Genomic DNA, 19763 nt, shown 5'->3' on the forward strand with positions numbered 1-19763 from the left:
AGTGTCTGCTGTCCCTTGCAATTCTTGTGGTCTGTGTTTGGGGGGTTTGGGATCTTGGGGTTGCCAGCGCCTCTCAGGGGCTCCCACCTTTGGTGAAAATTAACAAGTATGTAAGCAAATAAACAAAACAATAAAAGGACAGTCAAATTTTGACCATGCTTATAAGACAGGAGTTCTAGAAAGCACTTCTGCATTTTGCTGTCATATAACCATAGTACTGAAGATAATTTTATCATCTGAATTCAAAGGATGCAGTTTGAACTCTATATAATTTACTACACTCTGCTTCTTGTTCTGGACACTGGCTGAATTGCATTCCAATTCAGGAAAAAAAAAAAAAAAGGAAAAAAAAAAAAGAAGTTATTTCACTCCTAACTTCTGTGTTTTAATCTCCAGCAGGCATAGGGATGAATACATGCATTTTAAACAGGAGTATCTGCCTGGGGAATATTCCCCATACAAACATTAGCACTTCAGAGACTTATGTGGATTCAGGGCAATTTAAGTTTCACAAAAAGTACTAGTGTCTTGGGACAGATACAGCTGGGCACTCATGCTTCATGGTATCCAAACGCACGCTATGCAAATTTTGTCTGACCTTTGTGAAGGCCAGAAAACGCATTCTCCATCACGATACAAGAATAACCATTGGAGAAACCACATCTGGTCTCCTGGGTACATTAAAAATAGTTTTTAATGGTCTTGAATCAATGCTCTTTGCAGTGCAGTTTAGGAAATCTGGAGGTTTTTTTGCATACAGGAAAGCAGATAGTTTCCTGGATAATCCTCAGTACGAGTATTGGCTGACACCAGAGAATACTCAGGACTTGATGTAACTGGACATCCTTTCCAGCTTTCTTCAGCATGTGCAACTTCTTAAATAGCAGAAAATGCCTAAACTGTGTTACATGTGTTTATAACAACACTAACCACCTTGTTTCTCTTCTTAAAATGAAAGGAGGCTCTAAGAATGTGGTCAGTAGTCTGACCAGTAGTTTGACCAGGCAGTTTCATCTTTCTCTTCTTCTTCCTGAGGAAAGTAGTTCTCATTCCATCACTATTCTCATTATTCCAGATAATTTCTGTCAAATTGCTGCTTTTGGACTTAAGCTACTAAAGAAACATCCTGTTTGATCTAATGATTTTTGTGATTTTATATTTTGTTTTTCTCTGCCTTGGAGACCCTCAGAAATGGGAAAACCTTCTGAAGAGATGTGTTTTGCTGTTGCTTACGAGAAAGCAAGGGTATGGGAAAGGCACTGAGCACACCCCCACTATGGATCAGTTTGAAAAGTTCATCAGGTGCCTGACATTCTGTGTGCTTATCCTGGGTGCAACTCTTCACCTCCAAACTGTAGCTCATCCACCTCCAAAATTCTCAAACTTACAGCTCTAAAAGTGCTCCAGTGGCTTGGGCTTCCCATTGGTTTCCAAACTGCATTTTTTGAGGTTCCTGATTATTTCTATGCCACTTTGTGGTTACACATAAAACACACTTTTAATCCTGAATTCTACATGATTCATACAAAAGCCAGTTCCCATTGATTGTTCCTGTTGTTTTATATTTGTATTTGTGCACATTTCTTGGCACTGTTTCAGTTTATAAACATATACTGTGTCTTATTATATATAATGCGTAATAAGTAATATAGCATTTAATATGTAGTATGTAATATATATTTTAAAATACATAGTGTATAATATATTTATATATCATGCTTTAAAAATAGATGTAGAATGTCTTGAATTCTGTAGAGCTCCACTACAGTCTATACTGCAGTGCCCCTTCTTGTGAAGACTTTTGAGATGCTGAGATTGGTGTCAGCTTGTTCCATTAGAGGGAGGCATTGGAGTAGGCAGAGAGGAGTATATGAATTAGACTAATTTAAATACACAGACATTGCTGTGTGCCTCAAGGAATAAAAAATAATAATAATAGTTGGATATGAAAAAAAACCTCCTCATTTTTAAAAACTTAGTGGAAATAATTGTTGTCAACTCAGATAGTTAGATAGCTTTTCAGCGAGTCGGTAATCAAATAAGATGCATATAGATTGTGACTGACATTTCAAAATCCTTTCTAAAACAAAAAAAAAAAAGGAAAAAAAATCTAGTCTAGTATTTCGTCTTTTTTTTTTTTTTTTAAGAATTACTTTGTCCAGACTATAGTAAGACACTCAAGGACTTCACACCCTCCTGCATGCTTGGTTAGTTAAGTGTGCTAATCTTGGGACTTACCGCTGAGGCTTTGATAATTAGTTGATTTATAGTCTTGTATTTTACAACTTTATTCTGAGAAATGTGTGACTAAGCTTTGCCTCTAGGAGGAGCTATGAGGCCTGTATGTTTGAAAAGATAAAACTCATCTTAACACACCTTTCAGCAAGTTGTTTTAGGCATCACAGAACAGATGGCAACATTTCTGTGGTATGACACTGTCCAGAATATATTCATGGGCTGAAAGGCAGATGTCTGATGAACCTGTCACTGGTGTCATATACCACAAAATCAGCATCCTGTTATGCAATTTACATGAAAAAATTTCAGATATTATTTCTTCTTTCACACCTGGGATATATAACCTCTTAGAAGACAAATGCAGCCATAATTTCACCCCTTTCATCTGGCAGTTTCCTAGAAGATACAAATTCATTCTGAGAGCAGCTGAGTGCATGGTGCAGAGCACTACAGCTTACCACTGGCAGTTCCTGAGTAGCCTCCAGTAAATGCACTGGAACCTCACAGAAGCAGGATTCAATTGTGTGTGTTTCTATTAACAGTTTGTGAATAACTGACTGCCCAATCTAACAGAAATCCCAGGAAATAAATTTTAAAAAATCCCCAATTTTGTGTGACACAAACATATGTCTGAACAGCTGGTTAATGGAAAAGTTGAAAAAATTTTGAATAGGGGCAAATAAAAAGTTTATTTTTCATTCAGAGTGTTTTTATTTTTCATATTGGAGTGTTTAGTACTTTTATCAATTGAAATATTCTTTTTGAAATATTCTAGCTTTTCAATTTTTTTCTTCCGTTGTACTAAGTTGTTTCAACATAATTGATGATATCTCATTCCAACCAAATCTACTTATTACCAAAAGAAAGCCCAAAATATTTTAAATCTTTTCTAGTCAGTGGTTAATTATAAACATATCAGATAAGTTACTTCAAAGGATAATTTAAATAACCAAAAAGAAAAAAAAAATTCACACAGAGTTAGTTTCCTTCCCTTTACCTCGATTTTATGCCAAGATAACCCCCATGGATTAAAGAATTGTTTTCACTTAAATCTTAACATTAGTCTTTATAACTGTTAATGTAACTTTCTTTTCAAGGAAGTATATAGCAAGTGAGATATTCTATCAGAAATCCCTATATTGCATAAAGAAGCAATTATTTTTTGTTTCATTTTGTATTGTATTGTCCTTACATAATAAACATTTTTTCCTATTGCTTTTCTTACTAAGAAACAAAAAACACCCTGAAGTCCAACTGTTTTTGCCTAATTAACAATCTAGGTTAGATTCCCTGTTCTTGTATCATTTCCTCTGGACTGCCTAAGAGGTATGAGAAAAGCAGCAAATGACAGTAGCTGCCTACTTGCAATTGCTGCAGAAAGGAGAGTTCATTTCCACTTTGCTCAAGTTAATGCAACCTGCCCTACTTCTGTGATGAAACTGCAGCAAAACCAGTATCAACTTTCTGATGATCTTTTATCAGTTTTTTGTCCTGTGTGAGGCCAGCAGAAAGTTTACATGCTTTACTTGGGTTTGGCATATTGTCCTGTGTAATATCAGTCATTATGACCTTATGAGCATTGTTTGTATTGACATAGTCCTCTGTCTTCCTCCTTCTCCTTTTCAGAGCAGATTTTGATGATTCTGCTACCTATTCAGCAGTGGCAACAAATGTCCATGGGCAGGCATCAAGTAATTGTGCTGTGATTGTGAGAAGTAAGTCCTGCTTTGTGATTAAAGCGAGAAATAAATGCTGTGCTCATTTTGTTGACTCTTTGCTGTCTGTGTTTTATAGGGTTCAGAGAGGATGAAGAGCCTCACCCGGCGGGGATAATGCCTTTCCACTGTAAGCATGGTTTTTTTCCCTTTTTTTTCTTAGATAGTTTATGTACTTTTATCACTGATCAGTCATAGTCATGTTCTTCAGTTTAGAAAATTGGATATAGCTTGTTGCTTCTGGCTTTGCTCTCTAAACATTCAATCACAATAGAAAATGTCCAGATGCTTTTAATTTCCAAGCTGCATTTCTAGATCAGCATAAAGTATGAGAGCTCCATCTCCTGTTCAAATTAGACAATAATCTGTTGGTTCCAAGTGTATTTTACTCAGGAATGTTTTGGTATTCTGTTTTGTAGTGCCCCTGTCATATGACGTTTGCTTCACCCATATTGATGTCCAGTTTCTGGAGAAATTTGGAGTCACCTTTGCAACTGAAGGTGAAACACTAACCCTTAAATGTTCCATGCTGATTACCCCAGAACTGAAAAGACTAAGACCTCGTGCTGAGTGGTATCGAGATGGTAAGATTTTTTTTCTTCTGAGGACCTTTTTTTTTTTTTTTTTTGGTACATACTATCTTTCCTTGAAAGCTTCGTGGAAATTCATATTTACCTATTACAATTATCTTGGCTGAATAATACCCCCTACTATTAGGGAGACTTATCCTAATTGCCACATTTATGGAAGTGGAAGAAGTATATGACATGATAGCTACAGGTAATGGAGGAAAAGGACACAGTTCAGAGGGTGAAGAGTTCAAAAAAGATGACTTAATCTATGCTCATTTTTGAGAACCTGTGTTGCTATTTGTGGGCAGAATAAACCTCACAAGGCTTTGGGGCAATAGAACTGTTACTGTATTGGAGCATCTAAGATCTGTGAAGATTTGAAACACAGGTCTTCATGCCAAAAACATGATTGTGTTCCTGAAGATTTCCACCTCCAGCCACTCTTCCCACTGTATATTTCTGTAGCTGAGTGGGGGACGTTGGCTATGATACTTACCTACAGTTGTTTTTCATGTAACTTTGCAACTTAATATTCCTCACTTGGAATCAGGAAAAGCTCTTATAGCTAAACATGTTATAAGAACTACGTAAAGCTTTTTCTTTAATGGACTGAGCAAATCAGTAAATGTTGCTGCTCCTGTGTATTAGATATGTAATTGTGTAATCATTGATCCATGTTAGATTTCTAAGTGTTCTATTCAATGCAAGGGAAAAGCTAAAAGCTGAGTAATATCTACAAAGGTTAGCACACAAAACAGAAGCTAACTGGAAAATTAAGAATCAAACATTGAGGAGAGAGGTTTGGCTTAGAATATAAGGCTTTCAAAGCTACCTACAACAAATAACTAACTCCAATTGAACTCTCTTCAAACTGGGGGACTTGGTCAACTCTTTCTTGAGCACACAGTTACAAAGGAGGAAGTGATCCTGTGCTTTCTAATAATACAATGATTATAAAAATTTACTCACTAGATGGAGATGCAAACTCACTTCCCAGATTTGAACCTGCTTCCTAGGCGAATGCTGTGACCACTGAGCTGCAGGGTATTCGCAGAGTAGTAAATTAATGAGATGTGGGCCTCCATTTCCATATCTCGCTCTACTATTTATTGTGAATTTTATATTAAAATGTGTTTCATTTAAAATACAGAAATATTTCTTGGAGCAAGGCCAGGAATGCAAGATTTTTTACTGTTCTGCAAGTGCTATGTTTGTGCATTGCTTTCTTTCCATGCTTTGTCATTGGAAAATTATGCCATGCCAAATAAATAGAACAATTTTAGCTGGAAGTACCAAAGCACTTCTTCATTCAAGCGTATTCTAAAGCCTGGTGGATGGCTCTGCAAGAATATTGTTTGTTCATCACAGAGAAGAGGTCTTGAAACATAAAACTAAGTACTTCAGTGAATTGAGCTAAATAGTAGATACGGAGGTGACCTTCCTGTTTCAGTGGTACCATTATTTGGTCTCTTACTGGGCATCTTCTCTTATCTGAGAATTCTCTTATCTGAGATATAATAATTCTCTTATCTGAGAATTGTGAGAATTGTTCTAGTTAGCTGTCAAAAGGAGCTTTTGGCCCTTTCAGTTATGATATGAAATTTCTTCTTGATATGTAATACTCTACTCTCTATGTTTGTTCTATTTAACATAACACTATCTTCTCTGTGAAAACTGGAGATGGAAATATGTTCTCTTTGAAGGCAAATAGATTTTTGTTTGTGACTCAAATTAGAAAGGCTTTTGTCCCATTATGCTATAGATATTATTAGAAACAGAATGACATGAAGAAGCTTAAAATTATCCATCACTGAACATACACGGATTATAGTGCATGTGTGCATCAACAAGCAGAACTTCTTCAGAAACATAGCAGGAATTCATGCAGTATGAACTTTTGTTATCCACTTGAATTTCCTGTGCTGAGTCTCTGAGTGCTGGAGGCAATACATAAATGTAAATGATATGAAGGTTAATAATTTGTTCAACAGTAGGAGCTTTAAAATTACCATTCCTTGAGAAGTAATATTTAATTCTACTCTTGTTTAAAGACATTTTATTTATTTTTCCTGAGATTTTTATTTTTGTATGAATGCAATAACAGCAAGTAAAACCCCAGATGGAACAGTATAATTTACTTCTATTAATTATATCCAAGATAAGTATGCGTTTATCCAGAACTAGTATGCTTCACACAAGTGCCTGTCTACTAGACTCCTAGGGATGCATAAGTTATTTGAATCAAATACAGAATCACAGAATGGTTAAGGTTGGAAGGGACCTCTAGAAATCATCTAGTCCAACTCCCCTGCTCCAGCAGGGACACCTGGAGCACATGGCACAGGGTGGCATCCAGGAGGGTTTTAAAGATCTCCGGAGAAGGAGACTCCACGGGCTCTCTGGGCAGCCTGTTCCAGGGCTCTGTCACCCTCACAGGAAAGAAGTTCTTCATCACATGGAGATTAAATTTCCTGTGTTTTAATTTATACCCATTACCCCTTTTCCTGTCACTGGCCACCACTTAGAAAAATACTCTGAAAATACACTGAAAATGTTTGAAATCTAACAAACATGAGTACTACATTCACAAATCTTGGCCCACTTATTTAGAACAGTTCAAGATACTGAAAGAGCTATATTGAAATTATACTTCAGGAAAGTATATCCAACCCAGATGTGAGTTCAACTTGTAAAAGAAGTTTTCCATTGATCTCTAGTGTAATATAAATATTATAAACCTGTATGCCCAAATACTGAGTCTAGCATAAGACAACTGGAACTCCTACGGGGAAATATATGGAGTGAAGAATTTGGATGAAATTTCAACAGATCACAATACATGAATTGGGCAATTAAAATCATGAAAAGCTTCAAAATATAGTAAGTTCCAAATCCATATATGAATTTTCAGCAGAGTAACAATTTAGGAAAAAAATATCTGACAGCAGCCTGAGTGGGCTGAGCCACAGAGTCTCTGAAGGTTAATCTTTTCTAGATTCCTTCTTTGGTAGATCCTCGGAGAAGTGACAGGACAGAGCAGATACACAATTTTTCCCAGTTACCTACTGTATTGCATAAGCAGATGTTGAAATTGGCTTATAAGTGTCAGTAAGACACAGTCTATTAAAACTTAGAGCAGTAAGCTATTCTTTTTTAAACACATTTCTGCTGCATTGATTAGAATAAACTATTATGGGACTTATAGAGTTAAAATCAAAAATAATCTAATCAATTATTGAAAGAAGGTGATAGGAACTCTCTTGACTAGCATAAAATATTCTGCTCGTATTTTTGCTCTGGTTTCACTAGGCAATCAGATTAATTTACATTAATCATGGGTCACCACCTCTCACCTGTGAGAAATTCAAATTTAATTTCATTCACTGCTCAACAGGCATGCATTGAAGAAATAAATTTAGTGCATATTTATAGCAGTCTTTAGAAATCTGGTCTTTAAACTTGAAGGAAGAAATCGAGTAATCTGACATTTGACCCTAAACAGATAGCAAAACTTATTAAAAATGAATCAAAGTTCCATCCTACATCTATTACAGTGCATGGCAGGTTTTCACATGATGGTTTTGAAATGTGGATTAATATTTTTTCCCAGCAGTGTATTAGAAATGATAGTGAAGGGAATTCAGTCCTGTTTCTCTTGTTGGCCCCACATATTCTCTCAAATTTACTGATGAAATAAGTTTGGATGGATCCAGCTTAGTCTCACCTCATGCACCACGACTGATTGCAGCTGGCGTAAGAGTCCATCTGTGTCCCTGACAGGCACTAGGAAGTTGGCTGTTCTGGTCAGTGGGGAAATCAGTGCCTGATGTTTTTTCTCTTCCAGATGTGCTAATAAAGGACTCTGAATGGACAAAGACATTCTTTGGAGAAGGTCAGGCAGCTCTCTCTTTTACTCATCTGAACAAAGATGATGAAGGTCTATATACCCTGCGTATGGTTACAAGAGGTGGGGTGAATGAGTACAGCGCATACCTGTTTGTCAGAGGTAAGGTTTTCATTTGTTCCTTGAGGAGAAATTAGAAGGAGCAACAAGAAAGGTAGTTTTGTTAAATAATCCTCTGTAATGAAGGAAGCATAAGAGAAATCCACCACTTTGGCATTTTATAGTTGTTTAATTTTGTATAGCCTGTGCTAGAGACAGTGACATTATATGTGTGGAGAGCTTCAAAAGCAGTTTCCTTCTGAAGCTACTATTTTTGTTCCCGAAGAACCAGAGAAATCAATCTAAGGAAAAAAACATTTTGTTTCCTCCTTCACTAGCTTCTTTATCTGGCAGAGTTTAAACATCCTTGAATCCTACTTCTGCTTACTGTGATGGTTTCTCCTCCGGAGATTTCCATAGGGAGTGGGCCTTTCTGGACATTTCCATGTCCCGTTCCTGGACTGAGCAGGAGGCAGAGGAAAAGCAAGAGAAATATTCCTAACAGTACAAAACCAGCTCAATAATCAGAGGAAAGACGGGAAGCAAGAAATTTACTTACCAAAGAAATACAGTGTTTATAAGAGAGATGGATACAAAGATAAATATATTAAAATAGAATAGAGGTCAGAGTCTGAGCTCACATTTGCATGTAGCAATCTCAAAGAAGCAAGAATGACCTCCTGTATGCACCTCTGGGAAGAACTTAGTTTCCCTTTTTACTGAAATATTAAAATATCTCTCCCTGAACAGTTCTACCACTCTCATAAATACTTTGGAGAAGATCCTCAGTAGTAGAAAACTGGAATAACTTCACTGAAGCCATTGGAGCTAACTATCTGAAAACCTAAAGAGCTCTAGCTTGTTCTTAGAAATTTAGTGGAATGTACCTACCTTGCAGATTTTTTCTTCCAGACAGTTATGGTCTATTTTTGCTCTCTTTGATCCCTTTCCATGCATGGGACACTGGCCTTAAGCTATGTCCTCCCTGATCTGTAGCGTCCTCCTGGCCACCTTCTTGCATCTTTTCATACGGGCTGAAATCTCATGTTACAGCATCGTTTTCATGCGTGCAGTCAGGCCCATAGATGAGAAGATATCCTACAAAGGGTTGCAAGGCCTGATCCTGAGCACCAGCCTCCTAACAGCTCACTCCCTTTGCAGTATGGCAAAGGTTCTCAGTCCCCTGGGGTTCCTCCTCTGAGATACCTCAGATTCAGTGCAAGAAACATACGTAAAGCATGGCAAAGCACATGTGTCTCTTCACAGTAGGGTCTAGAGCCACAGTGGTTCTTGCAGATATTTCAGGAAAATTTTGAGAAGATTTTGGTTCAGATCAAATGTGAAACATTTGTGTGGTTATTTCAGCAAAGGGATTCCCAGTAAGTGAGAAATTTGGACTCTGTCTGAAGATTTAGGATGCTTACATGCTATAAGGGTTTTCCCTTGAGGCAGAAAACCTTATCTGTTAGGAGACTTGACTAGCAATTGTTAGTTCGCACCAGTCAGCTCCTCCCAGATGAAACCACATGTGGATAACTTAATGAAAGAATATTCATTATTTAGACATAGTCGTATTGTAAGGAGTCTCAAAATGTACTAAAACTTTATAAACTTCTTTTTCTTAAGGGATTTATTTTCCTTTCCTTCTTTGCTTAATATTTTGGGCGGATCAATAGCCTACTGATATACAGCTTTTAGTAGGAAAAGATTATCAAAAACATGTGGACTAGTCAAGTCTTTGATGCCTAAATCATATTTCTGCCTTCAAAATATCCCTGAACATCCTGATTTGTCTAGAGAGAAAGACGTTATAGATTTGATTCATTAGAGCAGTGAATTAGTCTTCATGGAAAACTTTGGACTTTCACTCATAGTAAAGCATAGCACAGTGAACTGAAATTTTTCCCCTTTGTCTTTGTTGTATATTTCAGAAGATTCAGGATCAAACCTGATTTGTTCTTATTTGTGATGCAGATGCAGATGCGTTGATTGCGGGAGCACCAGGAGCCCCAATGGACATTAAATGCCATGATGCTAACAGAGACTATGTTATTGTTACTTGGAAACCACCAAACACAACCAGCCAGAGTCCAGTCATTGGCTATTTCGTTGACAAGTATGTAAACATTGGGATATTTTTATTTTTGTGTATTGCTAGAAGCATCTACCTACTGAAAAAAAATCCCATTTTTATTTTTTGATATTTGTGTTGTTATATCTTTACAGACCCCAGGCACTGGACTCCAGTTGTCTGCTTTGCTATATTACTAAACTACTCCTTGGAACAGTTTTATCCCAGATAATCTAGCAATTTCATAGGAAATGGGCACAGTCTGGAAATTAACAAGGGTAATGAGATCATTCCCAGTAAATAGGGGCCAAAAAAGTTCAATAACATCGGTTTGGCAAATGGGAGAATGAGCAAGCCCTGGCGCTATTTGACTTATAGAAGCCAGAATCCATTAATCCAATTTAAGTCTCTTTAAATTGGATATTGCAGAAGCTGAAAGATAGAAATTATTACCTAATCTATTTATTTTTGCCTTAGCATCAATATTCCATGAATTCAAAGCTCAAGTTCCCAGGAACTGGTGGTTTAAATCAGAAGGGCAGTTCTTACCCCTTCTGCTGATTTGCGTGTTGCTGTGGGTTCAGCTCAGTACAGGCAGCTCAGGATCAGGGGATCCCAGAGTTATTCTGCATCTCTTCCTCTGAAGTACATGCTTTTCCTCTGTAGCTGAAGCTGAACATCTGATCTTTAATGTTTGAAGATGACAGTCAGTAATAAGGTTACTGAAGTACTTTAATAATGTATAATGCTCTACCATTAAAAGCAACATTTATGGCTCGGTGCTCTCCAATACCCTATTATTTGTTCTAATTCAGAGACAACTGCCTGGAAATTGCTGGAAGATGTTGGCTTATGAATGGCTGTCAGGAAGGGCAAATTAGTCTGGGCTGTGAGGACTCTACCATTTATATTCAATTGGTTCAATGTGTAGATTGTGGGAACATTTCACATATTGTGTCCATAATCTACACATCTGCCTTTTGACATTTTGTTTGGATTACTGCAGTGCTTAGGAGACCTTGATTATGACCCTAGTTTGCTGGGTGATGTCAGAGCAAAAGGCATTATCCACCATAAAAAACTTATAGTAATATGAGACAAAGGAAATGATATCTATGAGGACATCACTGCTTCATGGTGACACTTGCACCCTGTGGCCCAACTGTTGTTGAAGAGAAGAGCACAAAGGTGCTTACTTAAAAATATTATGAGAAAATGATGGAAAAGATGAGCTGAATGTTGCAATTTTTGCAAAATATAGGTGCTTAAAGTAAAGATGCTTGTGCTTGATATAACAAGGAAGAGAACTTGGCAGAAGGGAAGTAGAAGGAGTTAGCAAGCCAAAAGACATTCAAGAAAATTGCAACTGCATTATGGATAAGTATGAGCACAGTGAGACCAGATTCCTACAAAGAAAAGGATATCTGAAGAATATTACTTTCATTAGTAAATTGTATGGATTAGTTCTTCAGTTTGGCAGGGATAGCTTTTGGAACTCTAACTTGGTGCTTGTAACTACGGTGTGTGTTTATCGTGGGATGACTTTGATAAATGAACACTGAAAAATGCTGTCTTCTGCTACTCCAAGGTGTGAGGTGGGTTTGGAAAACTGGATCCAGTGCAATGATGCTCCTGTAAGGATCTGCAAGTATCCCGTGACGGGTCTCTATGAAGGGCGGTCTTACATATTCCGCGTGAGAGCTGTGAACAACGCGGGCATTAGTAGACCTTCTCGTGTCTCGGAACCCGTGGCGGCTCTTGACCCCGTTGACCTGGAGAGAACACAAAGTAGGTTGTACAAGGCAGAAATAGTGCTCAATATTGCGATTAAAACATTCAAGGTCATTCAAGATTGCTTCCTCCTATGAATGAATTGTTATCTCACTAATTCCAAGGCAGGGAGTACAGCTGCCATAGCAATATCCACACAGACAATTTGTCAGGACTTGGGGATTCCATCTCAATTGTTGCTGGTTTTGCTTGTCTTTTAAACATAAAAACTTATTATATTTTCAAAACAGAAAGTATATCCTGGAAGGTTCTATCATTTCTACTGGGAGATTGGCACACAAGTCCCACTAACTTTCACATTGGCTATCAAATCACTTTTGAAAGTTATAAAATATGTCTACTTTAGTCCAAAGCATTTGTCATGCGAATTAACCACCGCAGAGATACTTACATCTACCCACTCAGTTTTTGCTAAGGGAAGTACCACCACTGGCACAAAGCTCCCTTGCCACAGATTGGGGGTCTCTGATACTGTGACTTTGCTAGTAGATGGAATAAATAAATTTAATGAGTTTCTTCTGAAAACTCATTTTGTGCTCAAAGTTACTGCATTCTGCAAAGGAACCTTCATGAAAACTTCCCCATGAATGAACTAGGCTGACTTGCTCTGGGAAGTAAACTTGTTGCTTTAGCCCTGTCCAAAACTCCAGCATAAAGGCTATAAATATCATATACTTGCATGTCCGTTGTTTTGAAAGCTTCTTTTATACAGAGGAGATTTAAACTCACTATGAAGATTGCAGGCCTCAAGCTTGTTCATAAAACTTGAGTTGAATATGTTATGTTTCCATAAAATTTATTGCTAACTTTTATGAAAAAGAGTCAAATCATACTACAGTTTTCCTCCAATTTGCTTGAAAATTGTGTTCATGATTATTGTTATTTAGTTCATCTTTAAATAGTTCTGTCATGCTTAGTTTTCTCATGAAATCGAATGAAGCTGTGTAAAACCTTGATTCTATCTTTGGAAAGATTTAATAGCACAGTTTTACAAACAAGAGGTATATAAAGATATGGAAAAGCTCTTTAACTGCTGGTAACTAGTAATTGGCAAAACTTATAAATTTATCAAATTGGCTCAAGAAACTAACCAAATATTTTGGTTAACAGCTGTTCATGTGGATGAAGGGCGAAAGATCGTAATCCGAAAGGATGATCTTGAAGGTATGTCAATTTTCCATGATTTTGTTCCGATTGCATTTTAGGAATTTAAGAATACAATTAAAAATGTGGCAAATAAAAGAAATAGACTTTGTGAATAAATTCTTCATAAAAATAAAGACAGATATTCTGGCTTGCAAACCTGAGAGAACAGAAGGCAAAGGCAAAGGTCAAAAAGGACAGACAGCTGCAAAAAGGACAGCTCTTGGCTGCACTGCTCTCACTGCGTGCTGAAAACATCTCAATGTTTTTCTTCAGCCAGCAATAAACTGTGTTAAAGCAGCAGAACATTGCATTTGATCAGATACATTTCCCTCCCTCCTACCCTTCTGGGAGACAAAAATAGGTTGTTAAAGATAATTTCATGATTTGAGCAAGATCTTTCAATTTTCTATTTAAAAATAATGAATCCAACTTATACTTCAATTAATATATCTGTCTAAATAAAGGGACTTTTACTGAGGACGTTTAATAGACTAACTATTGTTTTTTTCTCAGGAGAATTCAGGTGATTACTGCCAGCTCTTGGGTTAAAGCCTGAATTTCTTCTATCTTTGGTTGCTTCTATAAGTACTGATTTCTTTTATTCCTGGATAATGATTTTTTCACTTAAACTATCAAAAATGTGAACATCATGGCCCACTATGGATATGGATATTCTGTCTGCTATCTTCCACAAAGCTTATATAGCCGTAACTCCATTGATAACCTAATAAAAGGAAATTACTGTGAGAATAGGTATAATTAAAGGAATCAAGCTCAGAAACACTAAATGACTCCTTCCCCACAAATGAATTTTCTGTAGTTTGACAATGGTATCCTAAATGAATACATACGGTTCTTCTCACACACTCAAGAAGATCAGGTACATCCTTGTCTTACCTACCTGGCTTGAAAGGAAAGGCAATCCTGCTCTCAGGATTGCCTGAGAATGATCAGAGTGGTTAAACAGTCAAATTAGTATAAATACAAATAATATTATAAATTATATGTTGTATATTATATATTATACTCATATATGCATAGAAATAATGATTTCTGATGTGATGATTTGTATATATTTAATCAAATAATATGGTTATATAAATACTACTATTTTTATATATATCATTCCTTTGATGTGCAAAGTTGGAAACCATTTTTGGAAAAGTAATTTTATAGATAAAAAAATGGATTTCATTTTCATTGCCAGATGACCTTCCATTCTGAAAAAGCAGACTGTACTGTTATATCATTACAAATTATATCATCCTCGGATTTTCAAGAACGTTTGTGTGAAAAAAAAAGTAGAGGTTTCCTATGTGAAACCAATCAAAAGTCTTTTGATTGTATGCATCATGCTGAAAAATATTATTTTTATAGCTTACAAATATTTTCTTCACTGTACTTTAACAATTTCTTAAATTCAGCTGATATATTTTTCTCAAAATATATTGAGAGAAAATATGTTTTGATTGGATAAGTCCAAATTTGCTTTAAAAAGCACTCTGTTGCAAACCACAAAATTAGAATATTTACAGGTATCTGCTGAATTGCTTTGTCTCATCTGTTAGAGAAGAGGAAGCTTCTTCAGATCTGTGTAGATATGAATGAAACTGTCCTTCATAGGTGTGAAGTTTCCTCTTGTCTCTGGCTATTTTACACTACCATAATCCTTGGAGGGAGGGAAACAAGCTCATTTACAGTGCTGTGGCGGGAAAGTGCTGGTCTGACTACCCCAGTCCTGGTAATGCAGCGGTGAGAGCTGGGAGCTGGTGGTCAGTCAGACTGCTCAGTTGAGATAGATAGTCACCAAAGGACCGATGATCTATTAAAACATCTCTGATCCAGAGGCCTTAGAGGTGCTCTAGATTATCCAGCTAGTAATACCATCACATTAGTAGAGACACTGTTAATATGCTCTGTTTCTTTTTCCACTTTCCACTTTCTTTTAAGCTGCTTTTCTCCTTGAGTTTATACCTCCCTCCCAGTTATCTTCTTCTAGAGTAATTTCTCATAATAATCCTTTGGACTTCTGTCTTTGATCAAAAATAACTCTTATTTGCATAGAGTGAGTAGTTTTTTCCAAGGCATTTTGCACAGCAGATTAAAGTAATTCAAATGTGATCAAAGAAAATGCATGTGTGACAAATGCACAGCTTTTCAGGGGAATATTTAACTTTGAAAAAGTAAATAACTAACTTTTAACATGGATATTTCATTCCCCAAAATGGAACTGAAGCGAGAAATGAACAGTACAGCTGATACTGTAGCCCTTAATAGCTGAGAAACATGCTGCAGGGTGGGAGTTTAGAAAGATGAGCTGCAGCACAAATGCTGACCTGGGGATTAATCTGCTGTTTAACACTCACTAGGTTTATTACTCTTCCAGGCGATATTCAGATTCCAGGCCCTCCCACCAATGTACATGCCTCAGAAATCAGCAAAACATATGTTGTACTCAGCTGGGATCCACCTGTTCCCCGTGGCAGGGAGCCACTGACGTATTTCATTGAGAAGGTACCGTACAGTGGCACTGAACTGCAAGGCGTTTCGTTACCACATGCAATTTTATTCAACTCATTTTCAGAACTAAAGGGTGAACAATAAAACTAACACTCTCTGAGGCTTGCAGGACTTGGCGATGAGATGTTGGATAAGGCACGGACAGTCAAATGTATTGCATGCTTTAATGAGTATTGAAATTCAAGGTCCATTGAAATGGATACCCTGTGCTATTTGCTTGTTGCTGTCTAAACGAGAGCAAAACTTTGTATATGAGGTAGTTGATTAGTAGAAAAGAAGTACCCTTGACTTCTCCCCTCTAAGACTGACAGTTGCAATCTGTCCTTATTAAAACAAAGAATATAGGGGCCCTACAGCAGAGCAGGGCCTAAATAGTGACTCCTCATGTGATCCCCACCTCGCTTTCCACATTTTCCTGGCATTTTCATCTCAATCCCTGTGAAGTCAACAGGGAGAGGTAGATTCACTGCTCCCCAGTCTTCATGGCTGCCTTTCTCTACCCCTTCACTTGACAGGGAGCTTAGATTTGTTCTTTCCCAACCTGGGGCTACAAAGATTTAGATGCATCCACCTCTAAGCCAGGTGTCTATATTCGGTGTGTTGGATACAGCCTGGGGTCTTAATCTTTCCTCTTTCCTCTTTACTACAAAGTTTCCCCATCACTTCAGTAGGTAAATTGGACCTCATCCCTGACCTCTAAAACTCTTGCATGCCAAGATATACTTAGTCTTTATCAATAATAAAGCACTGCATCTGCAGCATATGCTCCATCACAACAATCCACAAACACCAGAACCATCCATAAAACTGTCAAATACTCAGTCTGCATCTTGAATATTGCAACAAAATTTCCTCAGGTCCTTACCATGCAATTTTTCTCTCTGCACCCCTGTCTAACACATTCCTCCAAAGCTCGTTTCCAGGCTAATAATTCATATTACCCCTCTACTTGCAGACCTCGCTTCTGCATTCTCTTTCTCTTTTTCCGCAAACATGTTCGAGATTTCTCCCACTCTGCCTCTCCCATATAAGAAAAGTAATGAAAATGTCTATAGAAATAGGACAGCAATATATATCACAGTATTTTGTCATTGATCTTTTCCTTGATCCCTATTCCCTGCTATATACATGCTGTCTTGTCTATGGATTGCAAGTGTGCTAGTTAAAGATTTTGAACCAGCTCCTTTCCTGTGTTTATCCATCAATGAACAGAGAAGATGTGGTTGTTGGTTCAGCTTTCTAGAATAGGACAAATGTAAGTAGAAAATAACCCTAATCAGGAACATGTTTTGGATCACACCCTGATGCTGAGTGTGGGTTTTAACTTCATTTTAGTTGTCTAAAATTTATAGGTGTGCATATGAGGTAGTTGCCTAGACATTCCTGTAATGCAAAAGGAGAAATAGAACTTTTTATCATAATTGAAAAATCATGTATTAGATGACCACTGTAGAACAGGATGTGTCTGAAAGTACTTAATTGCTTCAATAACATACAGAAATAGTCTAGAAGAAAGCTCAGATTCAGATTTCTATTGAGTGGATGCCCACACTTGGTTAGTTGAATTTAATTCTAAATATGCATCAGAAATAACTCTACATAGCAGCACAAATAGCACAGAGCAGTGGGAATGAGAAACAAGTGAGTCTTAATTAAATCTCAGACTTACTGAGGGAGACTGAGAATTAAAAGACTATTATTAAAAAAAAGTTTTATTATACTAATTAAAATCTGATTCTAAAATCCTTTGTCATATAACTAGCTGTTATGTATATATATAGCCTATTCAGTTCATAGTTGAATATTTGTTCTTTGGTTTGCACAGACATCTGTTAAGTTAGGAATGCATAATAAATTAATTTACTTTTCATAAAGAAGTCTCAGTCCTTAAGAATAAAATAGAATTTGAAAGGCTTCAAGAAGCACAAAATGGAGGTTAGTTCTCCATTCTGTAAAATAATGCTCCCTTAATGACAGAACAAATTAAATCAAACTACAGAATAAAACATGTTGATTCTTGCCTCCACACAACAATTAATGTTTTTCATGCGAGAATGTAAGATGTATGGCAAAATGATCTCTTCATATTTTTCATCTTTTTATTAATGAAGGAAATTACATTTCTTTTGAAGGGAGGGGCTTTGCTGTTTGCCTTTTTATTATTTATCTGTTATAGCACACAGAGTGTTTTCTAAGCACCCATGAAACCTATTCCTCCCTAATGAGTTTGTAGTCTAACAGGTTTTGTTCGCAGACTATCCCATAGTTATATGAAAAAATAATTTTAATGCAACTTATTGTGTCCAAAGGCAATTTTATTTAGGCTGCTTACTGGACACTTTAGTTTTATGAAAATCACTGATACAGGCTTATTTTTGTTTCGGGTCAAGAGTTTATTTGGGGATGCTACTGGACAGCAGATGTCTCTGAGAATGCTGGTTTGCTGGCACTTCTCCATATGGAGGTATGGTAATAATTAGCTCAGCTGATATGCTGGAAATATTCTAAAGTAATTGCTTCATTCTTCCGGGCATGACTTTAGTCAGCAAAGTACATAACATATGGTAGTGAGTAAAGAAACTTCCATCTCACCACCTTTCCACAGAATCTGGATTAGGGCTTGCTTGCTTTAGAACTAACCTTTGGGTGTTCAAGTCATTTTTACAGGACATGAGAGTACTTCTCTTGGGGGCAATCAGAGGTGACAGTCAAGGCCCTAACTGAAGGCTAGCTGTGTGGACCAGAGGGCAGATATTGGTGTTTAGACAGACAGGGAGACATTGATGTACTGAGACATATTCTGCAGACTAGTTGAATGCACAAGTAATGCAGATTTGCATATGTTAAAGCAAGGCATCTGTGAATGGTCCTTCTCCTTTATTTTTCAAAGAAATTCAAGACAAGAGGCAATATGGGATTTTTTTTTTTGACAGTTCCAAAGTGACAAAATGATCCATATTTTTCTTTCCTTCTTTCTCCCTCTCTCTCTCTCTCTTTTTTTTTTTTTTGTTTGTTTTCTGTAGTCCATGGTTGGCAGTGGAAGCTGGCAAAGAGTCAATGCACAGGTTGCTGTAAAATCTCCTCGCTATGCTGTGTTTGACCTTGCAGAAGGAAAACCATATGTTTTCCGAGTCTTGTCAGCAAACAAGCATGGACTCAGCGATCCATCTGAAATCACAGAACCCATTCAACCACAAGATACTGTTGGTAAGACATTAATTGTATACCATCAATATTAAATACCACTGATATTTAAGAAAAAAGGCAAATAAACAAATCTTATCACAACTATATTATTATGAAAATAGTCATAATAATCGTAATTGAATTCGTATTCCAAAAAGCCCCGAATGTTAAATTTTGGAAACGTTGAGAAATTTTCCTAGTGATTGTGCATCACATTGTTGAAACCAATAATTGTTACAAAGTTAATTTTAGTTAGTCATTCTTCAGAGTGCTCTATGAGTATGACGTCAGAAAAAAGTAGGATAATACTGGTTAATTGCTAGCTCAGATAATTATATTGTCTGACTTGGGTAATTATATGTTTCCTAATTCCCTATAGTTTCAATTAGATGAGGAACCTTTCCTTGCAGAGTAACCTAAGTTGTGAATTACTGCTGGCGCGGAATTCCTGTGGTATGTAGATGACTAGATTTCAGTGCTAAGGGAAGTTATATCTACATATTCAGTGCCAACCTTCCAAATGTGAGGAGTTTATCCTGAGGCCACATTTAAACATACAGGCAACAATTTAGGGAACAATT

General features: G+C 36.9%; 1 protein-coding gene across 1 annotated transcript in view; it reads left to right on the forward strand.

Moving 5' to 3' along the window:
* Nucleotides 1–19763, forward strand: part of MYOM2 (myomesin 2) — a 67114-nt gene that overhangs the window by 8332 nt on the left and 39019 nt on the right. The window contains exons 6-14 of the mRNA XM_010225447.2: nucleotides 3865–3953; nucleotides 4033–4083; nucleotides 4373–4537; nucleotides 8370–8531; nucleotides 10443–10584; nucleotides 12128–12327; nucleotides 13441–13494; nucleotides 15863–15990; nucleotides 19020–19203. Of these exons, the coding sequence (XP_010223749.2) occupies nucleotides 3865–3953; nucleotides 4033–4083; nucleotides 4373–4537; nucleotides 8370–8531; nucleotides 10443–10584; nucleotides 12128–12327; nucleotides 13441–13494; nucleotides 15863–15990; nucleotides 19020–19203 (1175 nt within the window). The remainder of the gene's footprint in view (nucleotides 1–3864; nucleotides 3954–4032; nucleotides 4084–4372; nucleotides 4538–8369; nucleotides 8532–10442; nucleotides 10585–12127; nucleotides 12328–13440; nucleotides 13495–15862; nucleotides 15991–19019; nucleotides 19204–19763) is intronic.

The sequence above is a fragment of the Tinamus guttatus genome, unplaced genomic scaffold (genome assembly GCF_059628265.1).
Source record: "Tinamus guttatus ecotype Peru unplaced genomic scaffold, ASM5962826v1 Tinamus_guttatus_pri_ptg000383l, whole genome shotgun sequence".
Lineage (NCBI taxonomy): Eukaryota > Metazoa > Chordata > Aves > Tinamiformes > Tinamidae > Tinamus > Tinamus guttatus.